Source organism: Stegastes partitus, unplaced genomic scaffold (assembly GCF_000690725.1).
Source record: "Stegastes partitus isolate 25-593 unplaced genomic scaffold, Stegastes_partitus-1.0.2 Scaffold5, whole genome shotgun sequence".
Taxonomy (NCBI): domain Eukaryota; kingdom Metazoa; phylum Chordata; class Actinopteri; family Pomacentridae; genus Stegastes; species Stegastes partitus.
In genome coordinates, this window is record NW_007577736.1 from 1,156,980 (window position 1) to 1,176,179 (window position 19,200).

At 38.7% G+C, this 19,200-nt stretch overlaps 1 protein-coding gene across 2 annotated transcripts; it reads right to left on the reverse strand.

Moving 5' to 3' along the window:
• syt2b (synaptotagmin IIb) lies at positions 1-7,297 on the reverse strand. 2 transcript variants are annotated; one of them, XM_008279729.1, is made up of 8 exons: positions 7,093-7,297; positions 6,755-6,915; positions 4,442-4,564; positions 3,275-3,442; positions 1,877-2,044; positions 890-1,007; positions 351-484; positions 1-216 (listed from the first exon to the last, which is right to left on the reverse strand). In XM_008279729.1, the coding sequence occupies exons 1-8, from the start codon at positions 7,295-7,297 to the stop codon at positions 1-3; spliced, it is 1,293 nt and encodes a 430-aa protein (XP_008277951.1). The 2 variants fall into 2 exon arrangements, with proteins under 2 accessions (XP_008277951.1, XP_008277943.1); XM_008279721.1 differs by having other exon boundaries at positions 4,442-4,573.
• Between the last annotated feature and the right edge of the window lie 11,903 nt (positions 7,298-19,200).

Genomic DNA, 19,200 nt, shown 5'->3' on the forward strand with positions numbered 1-19,200 from the left:
TTACTTCTTGGCATTTAGGGATGCCAGCTGACCATCAATATCCTCCTCTGGCTGCAAGGCGTGCCACTGGGCAATGGGGCGGCGTGGATTAGCCAGCATGTCAGACCAGTGCTTCAGACCTAAGCCGGTAGCCTTGCTGCCCACAAAGATCTTTCCGATGGCGTCGTTCTTACCTATCTTGTCATAATCAAACACTGTAACTGCCACCAGGATTTTCTGAGAAGGCAAACAAGAGAAATTTTGTGATTCCTCTGCTATTAAGTCATCATTTCATCAGTATATGAGTGGGAGATTGATTTAAGATTGGACAGATAAGATTAATGAAGATCAAAAGGTCTGGTTTGACTTACCTGCATCTGTTCCAATGGGATTTCAAAGCTAAAGGATTCATTGTAATATGGATTCAGGGTGTTCTTCTTCACTGTAGTCTTCTTTTTCTTCAGACGCTTACCCCCCTGCAGCAGCTGGATCTTCACATAAGGATCTGGAACGAGTGTCAATATGATCAACAAAAGAGACCACCGAGGCCATAAACCATTAAATACTACATTGTTTTCTGTGACAACTTATCCTCAGTTTCCAGGATATGTTGTTTGTATGCAGTTTTCTATGTACACAGACCAGGAAACATAGAATTCTAAACTGTATTTCCTATGTTATTTGCTTGACAAAGTAAATGTATGTCTGGGATTAGACTTGTCATACTTTAAAAAACAATAAAGTAAAAGAAAATATTAAAACATCCAGTGCCTGAACTCTTGGCTGTACCATTTGATACCATAGCACTGTATGTTTAGAATATTCACAGCCACTGTCATAAACAAAGCTGTTGTAATCAAGATCCTATTTACAACTCTGTGACTTTGAGTTAATTATGGCATTTCTCTACCAGATAAGCCGCAGGCATCCATCTTCTTCAGGTTCTTTGCCTCCAGGATGCAGACGGTTAGTTTTCCAGCAGTGGGGACGTAACGTAGGGAGATGCAGATGTCTCCAAGTTTCTCAGGCTGAGCAGCCGGCACAGAGAGGAGAGGCAGAAATGACAAGCATACACACTCATCAGACAATTGCAAACTGCTTGTTTTATGACGCGTTGATGCAAGATGTTCTGCTGCCGCCTGCTCGATATCCTAAATTATACTCTCATGCTATAATTGAGTTCTGTTTGACCTTGCGGGAACATTGGCAATATATTTGCTTCGAATGCCACAGCTCTATCAGGATGTCGGATAGCTCGGAGCCACAAAGTTTTCTGTGTCCTCAGATATGGTGACACTTCTGTGAAAAGCAAAATGGAAAATAACACGGATGCTAGAAAACGATGTAATCTATCCGTTTTAATAAAAAGTAATTGTGCATAAAAAATACCTTCACCTCATACTTCACAGGCACGCAATGCCATCGAGACATATTTCTGCACTAGTGTAAGAAATGAATATATTGACTCTGATAAGTGCCTGAATGTTTTATACACTTACATAAAATACCATCTTTCAACAACTGCAAATTGAGGAATTATCCTTGAAGGTTATGGATGGCTTGTCAACAAATCCAATGAAAGGACTTGCAGATGTACTTTCTGACTTTCCTCAGCTAGGAGTGATCCTCAACACCTAATATAAATAGCTGGGGAACGCAGTTTTTAGCAATATTTGAAATATAAGAAAAGAGTGAGAACTATTGCTAAATGCACACATTTGGTTCTTTAGTGAGTATTTATGGCAGCAGCACGACATGTGTTATATACACAAACAATTCATGACCAACAGTGGAGTGCTATTGCACTGAGGATTTGTATGAGATTTGGTGACAGTAAGAAAATCTGTAATATCAGTAGACTATTCTTTTTAAACAGGTAAATCAGTATAATCAGCACCTCCTCTTGATCGGCACTCTCCAGATCCCGCCACTCCTCGATCGGCCGTCCAAGGTCGATGGTGTTCATGGGCAGCTTGACTTCACCAATGACATCATGTTTGGAAAATCGATCATAGTCATAAACGGACATACACAGGGTCTTGCCGCCAAGCTCCTCGTAGGGCACCTGATGAACAGATACAGTGTTGCTTATAACTCAATCTCCAAATTTTGTCCATTACAGTTGAAAAAAATCTATTTAGGAAAGTCAACTGAACGTGACAAATATAATGTGTACAAAAGAACAGTTTTTAATGTCGTTAAGTGTTCATATAGTGTTCTATAGTTTCTTGAAAAGGGCAACAGCAAGCAAGTCAGACTGAATGGAAATTCTCACTGCAAATACTTTACATTGATGTTGTTTACTGGACACTAAACCAGGAAATAAAGAAAATAAATTAACAGCTAAAAACACAGAAAATAGATTGAAGTGAAGTTAAAAAAAACTAATTATCTGAGAAGGACTATCCTGTGTCTGATGCAACGACAAATAACATGCTTATGAAGAAAATTAATTTAATTACATATTTTTTTCAAATGTGAACATCCTTCAAATATATTGAAAAATATACATTCCAGAAGACAGAAATGTTGCAAAACTGAAGATGACACTGGGTCTCTACACCACCATCCCATCCCGTCTATACATGAAATTATTAAAATGCATTAAGTGTTAATTTAGTTATTTATTTTAATTTTTATTTTCCTCTAGTAGGGCCTATTTCAGTTCTGTTTTTTGGTACTTGTTTACTTGTATGCTATGTCTGATATTCTTTGTGATATTATTTTTCATGAGAAAACCAATAAAAAGACAATTACAAAAAAAAAAATGCTTTAAGTGTAAAAAGTAAGAAATATCTCAAGTAAATCGTCACAGGGAAAAAATAAATGTGGTGCTGAATATTTCTGTGGCTTTGTCTGGAAGGGAAAAGGCCCAAGCATTCCAAAAAATAAGACTGTTTCTTTTTTCTTTGTTTCATTTCTTCTATTTGTTTTGTTTCTGTTTTATTTTTTGCTGCTGCAAATTTGCAGACTGGCAGAGCTTCCAGCTTGACCCAGAGCCACTTGTAAAGTCTCTGCGGGCCTTATTAGGCTGGACAGGGAAGTGTAAGCAGCACAGGCCAGTGGGTACACACAGACAAGACAGTCAGTTCTATTACACTCTACACACCGTGAGGGAAACACAGGGTGTTAGGACAATTATTTGTGCAACGTATTGTCTATATAAAAACACTAACTTCCTCTTTATTATCCAGAAATGTTAAATCTGTCTCTCTTATTTTGCTGCTGCATGTGTATGAGAGAAGGATGCACACCGTTTTCTCCCAGTATAGACTGACAGGAGTAGTAAACTTACCTTAAAGACAAATGTCTCATTGAAGACAGGGTTCAGTGTCTTCTTGTGCACTTTGGTGTCATACTTCTTCTTCTTATCAGGGAGCAGAAGGACTTTAACGTAAGGATCTGAGGTTCCACCTGAGTCCATGGACATGAGGTCTGCAGCTTGAAGGATGCCAATCGTGAGCTGTGTGCAGAGGATTGGGCAGAATGTAAGCATCAGGAGCCACTAAGACAGAATTTTATCTAAAAAAATAGAATAAAAAATTCAACGTTTGTGTCAGGGTCACTGCCTCAGACTGGTTATATAACTTCAACTGACAACTTAAGCCTCGCAATCAATCGTCTTAGCTGACTGGAGTCTTGTTGACCGTCGGAAGGTTTCCTTCAGTGCCACACAGTTGTCACAGTGTGGTAACTTCTATAAAATCGCTATTTTGTATACTCTAAAAATGATCTTTTCATCTGTTTCTGCATTATATAAACATCACTACTACATCAGTAGGATCAGTACTACTATATATCTGACTATTCAATAGGCTGCAACTAGCAGCTTGTTAGCTTAGCATAAAACTGGAAACAGACTGGCTCTGTCTGCAAGTCTCACAATTTAAAAAATTTAAAGCTCACTTATGGATATTTTATATCTTGTTTGTTTAATTTTACCCCCAAAATAAATGAAATGTAAAGACAATGTTTGTTCAGTTTAACAGAAATGATGTGCCGGTGTATGTCTTGACTGGTCATAGTGGTAACCTGGAGTCTTACATTATAACAGTCCTGCACATAACCCTTGTGAATGAAAAAAGTACCATTTTTCACTTTAGATTAAACAAACCAGAAGCAAGATAATTTTTCTGACCTTTTGAGGTGCTGGAGGACAGATGTGTTACCTTTGGACAGAGCTAAGCTACCTCTTTCATCCTATTTCCAGTCTTTATACTGGAATAAGATAACCAGTTACCAGCTATAGCATCATATTAATCCTACAGACATAATACATCTTGCTCTTGCCAATATTTCTTTAAATATTGGATATTTTTGGGCAGAAATCTACATTTAAATTCTTTAAAGAAATATGGCTAAATCTAAACTTGGAAGCCTAAAACTGTCCCTTAGTTTTGACAAAATATTTGTTTAAGCAATTACCAAAGACATAATATAAGTGCAAGTGACAAGCACAGACCTTTGTATTCTCAAAATCATAATCTATAGAGTACTGCAGCTTCCCCAGTTTCTCTTGTTCTTTCTCCTCTTCCTCTTTCTCCTCCTCTGTCAGTCCGGTCTCTCCCTCATCATCATCGTCATCCTGTTGTTTCTGCGGTGTAAAAGTAACATAATAAAACCCTGTGTTAAAGGCTGGAGGATCAGGAATCAGAACACAGGGCTCCCCATAACAGCCAGCATGCCACAGACACTGGAGCTCCAGGAGTTTTTATGTGGGAGATACACGCACTGGTTACTGCTTACCTGTACAGCACCTGATGATAAAAACCAGCAATTTATCATTTACAAAAGGAGACATCTCTGCTGGTAACAGATAAATCGATATCTCTCTTGTATTTTAAAACTCTGTACACCACATCAGGTGGCATTTTGATAACAAGTGTTTTTCTTGATCAGTGGGCAATTCCTTTGACATGCTTGAGCAATACAGTGACAGCCAGAGTCAGTGGAGGCTTTGCATGCTAGTTCCACTAAGAGGGGTAATACAAGATACAACTTTCCAATGAGATCAGAAATAAGCGTAGGTCTCTTGTTTTAAGATCTTAGAGTTCACTAAATGAACAACAGGATGAATGCTCGAATAAAACCCCTAAGGAACTAGCTCACAACAGCAAATGCCAATGCATATTAAATGATAAAAGGCAAATAAGACATAATATTCAGGGCAAGGAGATATAGATATATTTCCTATGTTATGGCTTTCAAGTGGACTGCAATTTGTAGCTGTATTAAGCCCTATACTAAGTAAAGGTAAGCTCTACATTCATAGCTTTTATATTTGAACATAAATTCCAAATTTTTCAACCTGCATGCCTTTTATTTTACCTCTAAATTTATGTGGGACAAAAAAATGACTTTCCTTTCATCTCACCATTATTACAGTAAATGGTTCAGGATTAAAGGGCACAGCCAGCTATTTGAATAATGTAGAGTCTTATTGCTGCAGTGTTATTTTTGTAATTGAATTATAGCCTCTTTGTCAAAGTGACCTTGACTTTGAAATGTTGTTACTGTTTTCTTAGGGCCTTCCAGTGTCTCCACCTCCTCCTTGAGTATTACAACCAAAAAGAAGAGATTTGCAAGTATTTGGCTCGTCATGCAGTTTTATCATCACTGTTTCCATGTCTCCCAAACAACCAACCATGCCCTTTATCACATGCACAGATTATTAGTGTTAACAGTGTCTTGCATATCATCTTTTAAATCCAATACTTTTCATATTGGTGTGAGTTACAGTTACATTGTCCCAGGAACAATGTGTTAGATGGTTAGACTCTCCTCTCTGGGGTTTATGGAGCACATCATAGCTTTCCATTGTTACATTCTCAAGCTACCATAACAAAAATTAACAAAAAAATAGGGGAGACTAAAAGTGAAAAAATAAATAAATAAATAAATAAAAAAGCAAAAGGAAGCTACGACTTTCATTCCATGAAACCCCCCTCCGCCATGGGGGGGCAGAGAGCATCAACGCGAGCTATCCACCTACCGTAGAGCGGGAGTCCACCACAGTCAAGAAACACGAGGCACAAACAAGACAGACACAAAGCGGAAAAAAAGGAGGAGAGCAGAGAGAGGAAGAGATTCAACTCACAAGACACCAAACACACTACAAAAAAGAGAGGCAATCAACACCACCACCACCACCACCACCATTATGATGAGAAATGACACACTTGTTTTTGGCCGAGGGCGATAAATTCACATTGTGGACACAAGCAATTCGTTGTTTTAATTAACTGCCAGTAAAACTTGTGGTAATCTAGGCTGATATGAGCTGATCAGGCCACAAACTTGTAATTTTTCAACATTCATTTTACTTTGCCTCCAAAATCTTGAAATATTTCTGCAGGCTTTCTATTTTTATCCATTAACGTTGGTAAAAAAGTACAACTTTTTGTACTTGCAGCTTATTAAAAAAATGCTTCCCACATCATCGTGCTCATTATTCTCTGCCACTTTCTAACAAAGTGTGCCATTTTTCACCACAGAGCACAATCGAATACGTCACACAGTTAAACAACCACAACAACTACAACATCAAGTAAATGGAGGGGAAGAGAGCTCTCCTTGTGTCCTCTACAGTCTGGGCTAAAACAGCTGCTGGTAAAAGATCAAATTTAGTTAGCCACAGTCATATACTCAAGGTAAAAAATTTGTCAGAAATAATAATAAAAACTTGAATATCAAATTGTTGTGGAAAAGAAGCAAAATGTCACCCGAAACATCCTGCTAGCCTGACTTTCCAGCATGTAGGAAGCAAGCATCATACCTCGCCACCCTGCATGTTCTTCATGTTGAAGCCGTCCTTGCCCTTCTTTCCTTTCTTGTTCTTCTTCTTCTTGCAGCAGCATTTTTTGATTATGCAGAAGCAGCAGGTGAGGATGAGCAATGCTGCCACCACAGCGATGGCAATCAAAGCCCACGGCGGCACTGTGAGTTTCAAAACACAGAGGGCATTGGGATTGACCTGCAACTTTGACATTTCTCACAAAGTAAAAGTACACTTATTTTTCCAAATCAATATATTCAACTGAATTAAATGAAATGTCAAATAAATAACATTTTGAATCTTGCAAAGAATTTAGAATGTACTGTGACATTACTAACGTGGGATTTTATCAATTTCATTCAAGAATTTGCTCTTGATCTCCTCAAACATGTCATTTTTGTTGATCTCTGTGTTGTTGGAGCCAGAGGTCTCCGGCGCCGAGGTGGACATGACAGCCGGTGTGGGGGCCATGGTCATGGTGGTGGCGCTGGTTGGCTCAGCCGCCGTCATGGCCTGCGGCTTTCTGAACAAGTTGAACTTCATTGTCAAAGACTAGGTGCAGCGTCCCTGAGACACAAAGAGATCAGATACAAAGCAAAGATTAGCAACGACAGAAAAGCAAAGTGTCACGGATGGAATTTGTTAATGGAGGAAAAGTAAATCAGGTGAATGTAACATGTTACTTTTAGAGTAAACTTTAATTTAAGGATTTTGGTGGATCAAATACTTAGCAAATTTTACATTAAAAACAGTCATTGTTTGTGGCTTTTAGAATGTGAGGATTTGCTGCATTTATACTGAATATCTTTGGGTTTTGGACTGATTGATCAGATCAAAATAATCTATTAAAAAATGAGAATTTGTTTCAGCCCGAATTAAAAGCTTTTACACCAACATGAAGGAAAAAATTCTCAAACTGTTCAGAAAAATGAAAGATCTGCTGATGAAAACAATGTTACATAATTCAAAGCACTAGAACAGATGGTGAACAGACCTTTCCCAGTTTCATGAAAGCAAATCTTTGATGAAGATCATACAATGTGATCTAAAGCGTCAGAAAAACTGATAGATGGATCTTGTACTGAGTTGTCTAAATTTTAATGTTCATGTTTTTAATTTATGGAAGCCCGTTTAGCAAGTAACTAATAGATCAAGACACAAATCCTCAAATGAGAACTCTTGTACGGAGTAAAAGCCACAAAAGACGAAAGCAAAGTGAGCCATTACGCTGATGATATAAGAATTTTCTGTGTGAAGATAAAGCTGGAACTGAGGTGATTTTCCCTCCTCCTCCTCTGAACACAATGATCTGCCAGAAGTGAAGGACACTCAGAGAGAGAAACCTGAATGTCAATACTTTTGTCAAAGAAATAAAGGAGTCCTTGAATCCTTGAAGAACGTGAGAAGCCAGTTAGATCTCTACAGGTAGATGGTAGCTCAATCGGTGCAAAATGATATAGAAGACTGATACCTCTACGGAATCATATTCCCTGTTAAATGTGACGATATTACCTAAAGATGACTAGTTTGGCTCAGTATAATCTTTGGATCTTAGGGAATCAGAAACTGGTTCCATCAAAAGTGTACAAAGTTCCATTGCGTTATTAAAAAAAAGAAAGAAAGAAAGAAAGAAAGAAAGAAAGAAAGAAAGAAAAAAAGCATCTTAGATTTAGACGTGCATTTGGTGGACCTTGTTTTGGCTGAACAAAACCATTTTAGCTGTTTCCAGTCTTTATCCTATATCCTCAATTGTAGCTTCATATTTGCTGTACAGAGATAAGAGTGCTGGCAAATAACAATCTTGTCATGTAACTCTAGACAAACCAGCAAGTACATTTCCCCAACTGACAAAGTAATCCTTTAACGTTTAACAGCATGAATTTTCTTGACATGAACCTGTTTCTTGTTCCATTCTATATGCATGTAAGAAGTGACTTATTATAGTATGCATCTTTTACGAGCTTTCATAGTCTTTTAGGTCATTTTTCAACCTAAAACTTAAAACATTCTCTGCTTCTAGCTTCTCAGCTGTGCAGATTTTCAGCCCTCCTTTGTCTTTTGTGATTGTAAATCATGCATCTTTACGCTTGGACTCTTGGTTGTGACAAAAATATTGATCGGTGTTATTATCTTAGGAGTTCAGAAACTGTCAGGCACAATCGTTCAAAATTTTCCGACATTTTACAGACAATTAATTGTAGAACTGGAGGTCTAAAGAGGAATGAACTAAGATGCTAGAATGCTAGAAACAAAAAGAGGCTGCTCTAAATTAGTCTCCCCACTAATCACAGACTAATAAAACAAGTGTGTCCTCACAATGGTCCATCTTTAAACAGCTGACTAAACCAATTTACCTCCTAGCTCCAAGTGAACATTATATTATTTATCCTCTGCTTGCTCTTTGCGCAACCATAAGTGACAGCAGCACGCTATTAACATTTACTGCTGAGGTGTCAATGCTCTGCTCTAATTGAGCCTCATGCTCTTGTCACGAAACAGAAAAAACAGGCTACAAATAACGAGAAGTATCTGACAGTATCAGTCCACTTTTAATTAAATTAGAATCAATGACTCATATTGTGGTGCCAACAGAGAGAATTGTGCTTCTTTTGGTAGTCATTTATCAGATTACTTGAAACATACAGGGATATTGGGATTATAGTGGTATAAATTCCGTCGGCAGGATATGTCACCACAGTATGATAGATGTCTGGGAAATGTTAGTCAGCCCAGTGTTACTGTCAGCACTGAACAATGTGATTTGGATGCTGCCTTTATGCTTTGGTGCTCTCCACCAGCTCAACATAGTGCTAAAGAATAATTGGCAACTCGACAGCCGTTTACTCGCTTTGCAGCTGTAATTTCTCAATGTTTATTTGTTTTTGCTTCAGGGTGAAGAACTCAAAGGAGAAAAGTGCTCTGACAGAAAAGGCTATGAAATTAATACATTTGTTTTTTAAGGGAGAATATAACGTGACTCACTCATTTGTATTCCTCAGTACATCAAGCAGGTCAGTTTAATATTGTTACTGTGGCTAGAAATTACTGTGGTGAGGTAGATGTAGTCTAATGAAATAAAAATAATATGAAAAAAAAATGAATGAACACTCAAGAATAAAAGACAAAACAAATTGTGTACATGTGTCTGAGTGAGTGAGCGTGGGTGTCAATGCATCATTACAGCTCGGAAATGTTCAGAACTATCAAAAGGAAATTTCTGATCGCCTTCTAAAAGCACTGAAAGAGACATGATTTGTCTCACTTTTAAAGAAGATTTCTATCCACTGTTAGAACAAGCAAAGACAACAACTGAGTGTGGGGTTTCACGGATGGTAAGACAAGAGTGTAAAAAAAAAAAAAAAAAAAGAGAAAGTGAGCTTTTACAAGATTGAATTTCCCTTCTGGGATAAATAAAGTATTTTTCATTTCATTTCACTTCATTTCATTTCATTTCATATGCAGCAAGTCTTCATCTAAAGAAGTGATGTGGTGCACATGAGGATATCAGTATCACCAAATAAAAGCAAAGCATCAGCATATGACAAACACAATTATGATGTAACCTCATCCTCTTGTTGACTCAGGCCACAGATCAATAAGTAGTGCATTCCAACATGTGTATTTTAGCATAGACTTTCTCTTGTTGTAAGCGAGGATTTGTGGTCCGATGCACGCTGTTCATATACCGTACAGTAGAAGCCTATGTGCTGTGGGCCAGCACATCATTGTTGCTAAGCAATCCTGATAGTCAGCTATCCAGAATTGCACAAACCTGTCTATATCTGAAGTGACCAGCCAATCAAATAACCAGCTGGCTCAAGGCCAGTGTCAAGTCATTGCCCAAGCGGAGCAAATGGACATGATATGAATGCAGACTGCTGTCACTGAGCTGTGATGTATGATGGCTAAGAATAAAGTTTTAGCTACAACATGGGTTTTCGCCCAAAAATACTGTAAAACTATATGTCTGCACAGCAAGAAATCGTCACCTCTGATATGAAGCATGTCAGTGGCTGAAGTATAAAATTCAGAAAATTCTAAATACTGATCCTGTGCAGGAATAACTCAGTACTCTAACTTCCATAACTTAACACACTACATGCTTTTTGCTTACATTCAGATGAGCGATCATGAAGAAGCGAGTGAATGCAAATACACCCAAACATGTCTATGCCTTCCCCTCCTATTATAGCCTACCTTTTACCTCTATGCCATTAGCACTCAGTCCTTATCTGCCTTTGATTTCTGCAGCTCATCACTGGCCAGCATCACTCAGCCATAAAGAAAGCCTCTGACATATCCTCATTAACAATTATATGCAGGTACAGAGACTACAGTGACAGTGTAACACTAGCTTGAAAATGCAGAGAAGATTTTCTAAGAGAGCTACGATCTACTTGTGCATTTTGATAACATCCATGTCAATGAACTGCATTTCAATCTGCAAAAGATCTTCAAAACAAAACTCACCAGTCAGATGTGGTATTCCCTCTCGTGAGGTGGCCCATCCAATATCAATAATTGTTTGGGCTACAGTTCCTCAGAGCTTTGGTAACATAGTCTGATCTCTCCCATAAGCAGAGACTGCAGTCTCCTCTCACTTCTCTCCACTGCAGCACTACACCCCTCCTCCTCCTCCTCCTCCTCCTCCCCCTCCTCCTCCTCNTCCTCCTCCTCCTCCTCCTCCTCCTCCCCCTCCTCCTCTTTCCAATGCACACCATCTCCCCCATTTTCCACCCTCCCGTCACACACCTCCCTACTCTCTCTCTGTCTATTCCTCAATGTACTCATGCACGCAACCTCTTTACCTCTTTTCCTCCATCTCTCACTCTCTCCCTCTCTCTCCCCAACCTCATTTGTGATGCTGCTCACACAGCTGATTGCAGCATGCCACTCTTTGGTCTAGTATTGGAGGGCAGTTGTAAAAGATCAATATGCACAAGCTACGGGGTGAGGGGTATCTGAGTAGAGCCACGGTTTGCACAGATCAGAGCTATAGCAAATGAGCAAGGTATGCAGTAGGAAGGCTGACGAACTCTTAAGGGTGCGCTGACTTTACCACATCAGCTGCACAAATGGCATTACACTGGGCTCATACAATTAATTGGATCCTAACAATTGATCCCAGATGTGTGATATAACCCTCTGGAGAGATCCCTCCTTGTTAAACTCTTCAGAATGAACAGAACAAAGACCGATCACGCCAACTTGTCTGCCTTTAACTGATCTCTCTGGAGAATCGTATGTGATGATTGGAAGTGAGCAGACTGCAAAGCATCTTCTCTAGTTACAATACAAACAAAATGCAGCCAACAGTGGTGCACTAAAACCATTACATGGTGAAACGTGATGTGTGACCAACCAATGCAGAACCACACGTGCAAGGCTAAAATATGAAAACTTGGGGGACAATTGTAAATTCTTATAGCTTGCCGTTGTATGTATTCTGCATGGCAAACTGGTTTCAAACGTCCAATGTCCCTAATGCAGTTACTTTTGTACATATTTGAGCCATATTCAATTCCAGCATTCAATCTTTTCTCCCCGCCTTCTCCTAAAACGCTCTCTCCTTCCCTGCTCTCCTTGGGGAAATACCTTTCTGTGTGCTCAAGTTCAGCAGGCAGCTGTCAGACGCCTGTGTGAGGTAGCTCCTCTCATGTCAGGTTACAGTGCAATTAGCTGCTTCTGCCAGAGGAGGGCAGGAATCTCATACAAAACTGCTGCATCACAGAGCATCGTTTTTCTTTTTCTCCATCTGTGCACCGCAAAGTTAGGCTGTAAAACATTCGTCTTTAATGTTTTTATCTGATGAATGCATCTGGTCAACACAGTCCACTCTTTTTAAATGAAATATTAAGCTGCAACTTCGCCCAAAACTGTGCAAGATCACCAAGGTCTTATGCTTTAACGAGGTTAGATATTTTCATTTCTTTCTCATTAATTTTCCTGTAACGATAAAAAGGTTTTCTCTTTCAACAGACTTGCTTAACATTTCCATTCTAAGGGGGAATTGAGGGACTCTGCAATCAAATTGAAAGCTAAATAACTTAAATAGAAGGTTAGTGGACTGGCACTGTAGAATGAAATGAATGTGGTTTTGAAGAAATGAAGCAGCGCGGTGAAGTTAGCAGGGGTTATGTGGCTGATTCAAGGTTGTATGAGTGAGAAACTTTAAGGTCAAGGGTCCTGGCAGACCGAGTTGGACTTTTTTACACAAATAAAGCTGAACTTTATGCTCCTTTAAATGTTAGGATACTTTGAGCAGACAAGATGCTGTATAACATGCAAAGTTGTGAGCTTCAGAGTTAGAATAGCTGTTTCTTCTTCCCATACAACCTGGGATAGAGTCCTTGAGTGATTTGAAGTTTGATGTACCTGCAAACATTCTCAGATTCCTGTTTTTACTGTACTTCTATTTGTTGAGTAGCAGGGTTTGGTGACCCTGAGAATACAGGCACTGTAATTTGAGGAAACCCATGGAAACAGGAAAAGCATAGGTGAACTAAGAAAACACCTACACCAATATGACAACAGAAAACACAAGCAAAAACTGAAAAAAAACAAAAAACCAAAACATGATTGAAAAACTCAAAGTTTAATTTTTTCTCCCCTTCCTATCCTAATTGTTAAATTCCCTGAATGCATGCACACAAATAACAAATGGAATTTAGATTTGAATACATTTGTTCTATTAACAAAGGTATTATTAACATGTCTGTGGATGAAGTTTTGTTTAAATATATGTTGCAGCTTTATATATATATATATATATTTCCCAATGCTCTGGACTCGGTCAGTTGATGGAACCAGCTAATGTTCTTGACAAATCACCACTCTGTTCTTGAGTAAGCAGTTTTGGTATCCAAAAGTGGAGAGCAAGGTCACGATCCAGCTGCATTATTAAGTAAAGCAGTTACAGTACAGTACAATTGGTTCACTTGGATTCCCAGTGCATTGTGGGATACTCCAGCTCGATCTTGGCTCTTGCATTTTCCTCATGAGCATTATTGAATGAAGAAACCTTTCCCTCCCTCACTCCTAGTCATTCTCACCACAAAGGATGAGTCAGGCCTGAGGACTGTGCTGCGTTGGGAGGTCGATAAGAGCAACACAACCACTATCAAAGCCCCAGATAACGAACATATGCAGAGAACAGCTGCTGCCAATGTGTGCCCATGCTGAGTTGTGCCGGGACATTCTGGTTGAGATGACTTGCCTCCTCTGAGGCAGCAGAGGGGATGTGGAAAAGACTGCACCTCTCTCAGCTCCTGCAGGGAGTGCTGCAATGCAGGGGTGTAACAGAGAAATACGAAGCTCGAAGGCAGTTTGTCCAACAGTCAGCTACACACACTCTTCTTCCATTTCCTGCCATGCTTTGTTTCTTCCTTTCCTCACTGCTTTCATCTTTCACTTCCATCACTGTAGCCTTTTTCCTCTGAGCCATCTCTCTGGGTATCTCTCACACACAAGTGCATACTGTACACATTTACACTCACACACACACACACACACACACACACACACACACACTTAAGGCACTGGTAATACTCTGGCCAGCTATTACTGCAGCGTGGACACAGTAAACAGAAAGCGCCATATGGCTGTAGTTGGCTCTGTACATCACTTGCAGTGTTTGGGTGTCTCAGAAGTAGCAGTTGGTCAACAAGGTGACAGTGTGTGCGCACTCCTGTGTATGTGTGTCTGTAAACACTGGGGGGATTTTGTTTTACGGAGCTCGGCGGATGGGTGAAGGGCTGATGAAGAAGAACTTGTGGGCTCTGACAGCAGCTTTTCACTCTAACTGAGTAAGTGGCATGATGACACCGCTGTGTCAATCTCCTAAGTGAAGGACAGGAGAGCTGTGACGCCTCAGTCAATGTCACCATGATCATGTGACATAAAACTACTCAAAACTGATGCAATTTAATGGATTTGTTCCCAAAACAAAAGCAATTATCAGGGCTTCTGTGCCAAAAAAGCTGTCTACATTCCAAAGAAAGCCGGAAAGAAAGCTGGACCTGGACTGGGACTATTGTAGCTCATGTTAAGCCCCCTGAGTCATCAAAACCTTCAGGACACCAGTTACAGTGCTTAACACATTTATTAGACCACCTAATTTGTTAAGCACTGTGTATATATCCAGCATCATGAAGTGCTTTAATGCACACTCTGCTCTCTATGTTTTGCTATTTTGAACAGGAATGATGAATTTCAAACTGATTTCACCTTTCTATACCCACATATGAAGCTGGCTCACTGAGCTTCTCTGAGCAGTTGGAAATGAATCAAGCACAACATTCAACCACGAAAACTATTTTTTCTGTTAAGAAATGCAAGTAAATAACTATAATTTGACATGTTAATCAAGAAATAATAATATGCTTTACTATTTTTTTCTGTTTTTTTTGTAAAATTGTAAATCTGAAAATTCATAGATAACAATAATAATTCTATTTTAGCATTAAAAATATCATTTGGGTTAAAGAGCTTCTACATACTGGTGTAACAACCATTACAGAAACAAAAGAAATGGTTTTGGTAATTACCAATGCTGTTAATTTAGGGCAGCTGTGGCATAAACCTTACACTGGGTGGTGGTCTAATAAATTTGTTAAGCACTGTAAGTCTGTGTAGTCGTGTGGCAACCCTTAAACTAGGATGGAAGTTGCTCACATCCAGCATTTTGACTTGTCATATAGCAGGAAAATAGCATTAACAATAGCTCAGTTATATTTTAAAACCTTGTACACAGAGATGTTGTAATTCACTCTAAGTAAAGCTCTGCTTATGTTACAGTCTGTGGGTGTTGCACTATGCTCATCTAACTGCATGTTCTCATAAGAATGATAAAGGTTGAATTTGTCCCACCCTAACAGGTGCAGCAAACCTGACAGCAAAGTGATTCATTACAGGGCTTCAAGCTAGGAAACTTTCTCTGTCTCACATGTGTTTGAGGCTGAGAGAAATAACAGATGGTTTTATAAGACAGTGATTTCCAATCTTTTGTCAGACGTACCCACATGGGCTTGATTCAATTTCTTTAAACCAATCACAGCAGTCTTGGGTAGAGTTAAATGAAGGATGCTTCGGTGTCTCCTCAAAATGGTTATATGTGGTGATATTTGGGTGGAATGAGCTCTGACAATAAAATGGATAAGTAGCAGGTCTGCCTTACAGTACATCCCAAAACTTCCGTAAACATTTTTTTATTGTATGTTGCTGTCAGGAGATGATTGTTTTGTGCCGTATAGCTCAGTCGATTTTGAAACAGTAACATGCATTAGACAAAGTATTCAAAAAATGTTCACCTATTACTGTCAAAAACCACTTTCCATTACATGTAGCCTAGCAAATAATCTACCCATCTATAGGGATCATTTATCCAATGTTTAGGTATATTTTAACCATTCATCTATTTTTTTTCCAGCTAGCTATTAATTAGCATTAGCTAACCATTTAATAGTTTACTTCAGCTGACTAATTCTTACTTTTCTGTTGGGCTTTTTTGTTACCTAATTTTTCATACTTCCTTGCAGTACAGTTTTGTTTTGTTTTCTGATTTTTTCAAATGAGTTAAATTAATCTCATCATGCCCCCCTTAGAAACTGCTGAAGCATCCTACCCCTCTGTAACTTGTGCTCCGAGTTTGAAATTGCTGATCGAAGGATGTGACGCATATAGTGACTCTTTTTAGCAAGACAAGAACACAGAGTCTTAACATTTCTTAATGGGAATCCTGACATTAACTTGAAAGATCTAAATGTGTATTATCTACTCGTTTTTTCCTCAGTTAGAAACTGTAGTCTGTAAATAGTTCCAAGCCCAAGAACTAGTTTCAAAGCCATATTCACTATGTGTAGCTTTCAAAGGTTTTAACACTCATTTCTCTGTTTGTGTAGCGCATGCAGCATAATTGGTGTAATTCTGTCAAAAGATTGCCAAAGTAGACTAAAACCATAGCAGAAACACAACAAATGGCCTATTTATTGAAGTTCTTTTGTGCTTTGTTGAGCTGATACTTTGCTGAGCCACAGTTTGTATTAATAAAGCAGTTTTACTTTAATAATACAAAATATAGGGTTTCTTATGGCTGTACGCATACATAGACATTCATGTTCTTGCTGCACCACAATAATAATAATAAAAAACATATTAGAATGCTTTCCATAGAAATATAATTACCTATTTTCAAATCTGAAAAGGCCCTGGCCCAGTGAAGATCAAGCACTATTTGTACATGTCAACACAGAGCTGAGAAGAAGTCTATGGCATCCTGCTTAGCCGACAGACATGTTCCAAGCAAGATGAAAGAACTCATAGATAGAACTCACAGAAACTGCACCAACGGGATCGGTGTGACCAACAGCATGCTTTTCTTTGAAGACCGTTTCCACCATTTTTCATCTTTAAATAAGATATGCCCACTAACGACGTTGTCACGGTTCATGTTCAGTTTCCATCATTTTACACTTTTACCACTGAAAACTGGCTTTTTAAGTCCTGGAGAAGGAAATGGAAAGCAGATATCATAAACGATATTAATTGTGCCAGTGCTTTTCCCAGTCTGATACGTCAGAATTTCTCTTCTGTGTATGTAAAGGATTTGAACATTTCTGAGTTTCCTGCCCCCAACTGATAGTAACCATGTGATACAGAGAAAGGCAGGTCATTAAGTTCCTCGTGGATCCAGGGACAACGACAACGAAATGCTGAAAACAACAAAAAGCGTGGCCCAATTTATGGGCCCATTTTTTGGGTTATATCTTTAATTCATGAATACTGAGGGTATCAGAACAGAGAGTATGCATAGAAGACATTTTCAGATGGCATAACACAGAACTAATAAGATTAACAATGGCTCTGCTCTGTTCAAGTATTCAGACACTGTCATGACAGAGCCAGCTCGCAAGACACTGCTAATGAAGCTGAATTACGTTCAGCCATCATTCATTCATATTATTTACGCCCATGCTGTCCTACTGTGACATTTAAAAATGTCTCCGGACATGTGATTCAGGTTTGAGCCGTCTCTGATCTACCAGTCAACAACAATGCATCCTGCAGACTGAAAGTCCAGTAATTTGTATTTCCCTTACTGAAAAGAAATGTTAAAAAATATACGGAACGAAAACAGCAATTAAAACAATGCATGGCTATGTGATATATGCAGTAAGGATACCGAATAGTGTCAAAACGAAAAGAGTAGATGCAGATGAGCCAAATACAGATGTGTAATGGTGCAGTTTGAGGGCTAAAGCTGGCCAGATGAGATACAACAGTCGATGACCTTCCCAGGTCAGTCATCTGAACTCAGCCAGGAATGTCCACTATAAGAGGGAGCTCACTCTAAAATAATAACTGAAAAAAACACTCACATACCAGTTTAGAAAAATGCACATCCTTAACATACCCGTAAGGAATCAGTAGTAGACACTTAGACACTACAGTGTATTATCACCTACTTACATCATTAAAGAAGTGAAAAACAATTCTAATCACAGGGGTAAAACCAACTAAAGTAATTAACCACCCAGCATCTTCTGACTAAATTTCCCTTGTGTTTGTTGATGCCCATTTGGCTAAAGGCAAACTATTGTAACTATTACGCCCACAAACATTTCCCTTTGGTGATGAGCAGTCACGGAGCATTAAAGAAAAAAAACAAACTAACTGAAAAAGTCGTATCAAAACAAGGATAGGAAATCTTAACTTATGTAAGACAACGTTGTTCGACTCATCACACAACCCTGTTTTCTAGAAATTACATTTATATTGTATTCATTTGTTTTACTAATTGTGGTGCGGTGACAAGCTCACAACTTTGATTTCTTTTTTTTGATGCTGAGTAGGCTATACCAAGCACAAAACTTTACGCTCAGACTCTGGCACAACAAATACACTTAGATTAGGGTTAGTGAAAGACGATAATTTTTTCTGTTTCAAATCAAAACCATAATTTTACCCCCAACCCTAAAGCACCTATAACTAATATTTTCACAGTAAGAAAATTAAATGCTAATGTGAAAACAATGTGATAAAAGGTTCACTGGTGAAAATACATACAATTATTGCCTGAATCTGCAGCCATCATCAGCTTTAAAGAGCTGATTGTAAATTTCTTGCAGTGTCATTTCAGCTGCTACTGGCAGCTGTTTTCAGGTTAAAAGAAGGAAAAAAAAGCTCTAAAAAGCCGAAGTACTTCAACTGGAGTCTGAGGAGACATATTTGCTAAATGCTGAATTAAAAGGTAATGATCTGTCAGTGTTTACAACTTGCTTTTAATGCACCCTGCTGGTCCCCAATTCACCCAAAATATTAGCTTTTGCAGATTACACCAGGAACTGCCAGTAACTAAGCATAAACCACAAAAAGTAAAATAACGCCCAGGTTGCAATGAAATCCAATACTTTGTCAGTGAGTGTTTTAATGAAATATTTAGTACCTAT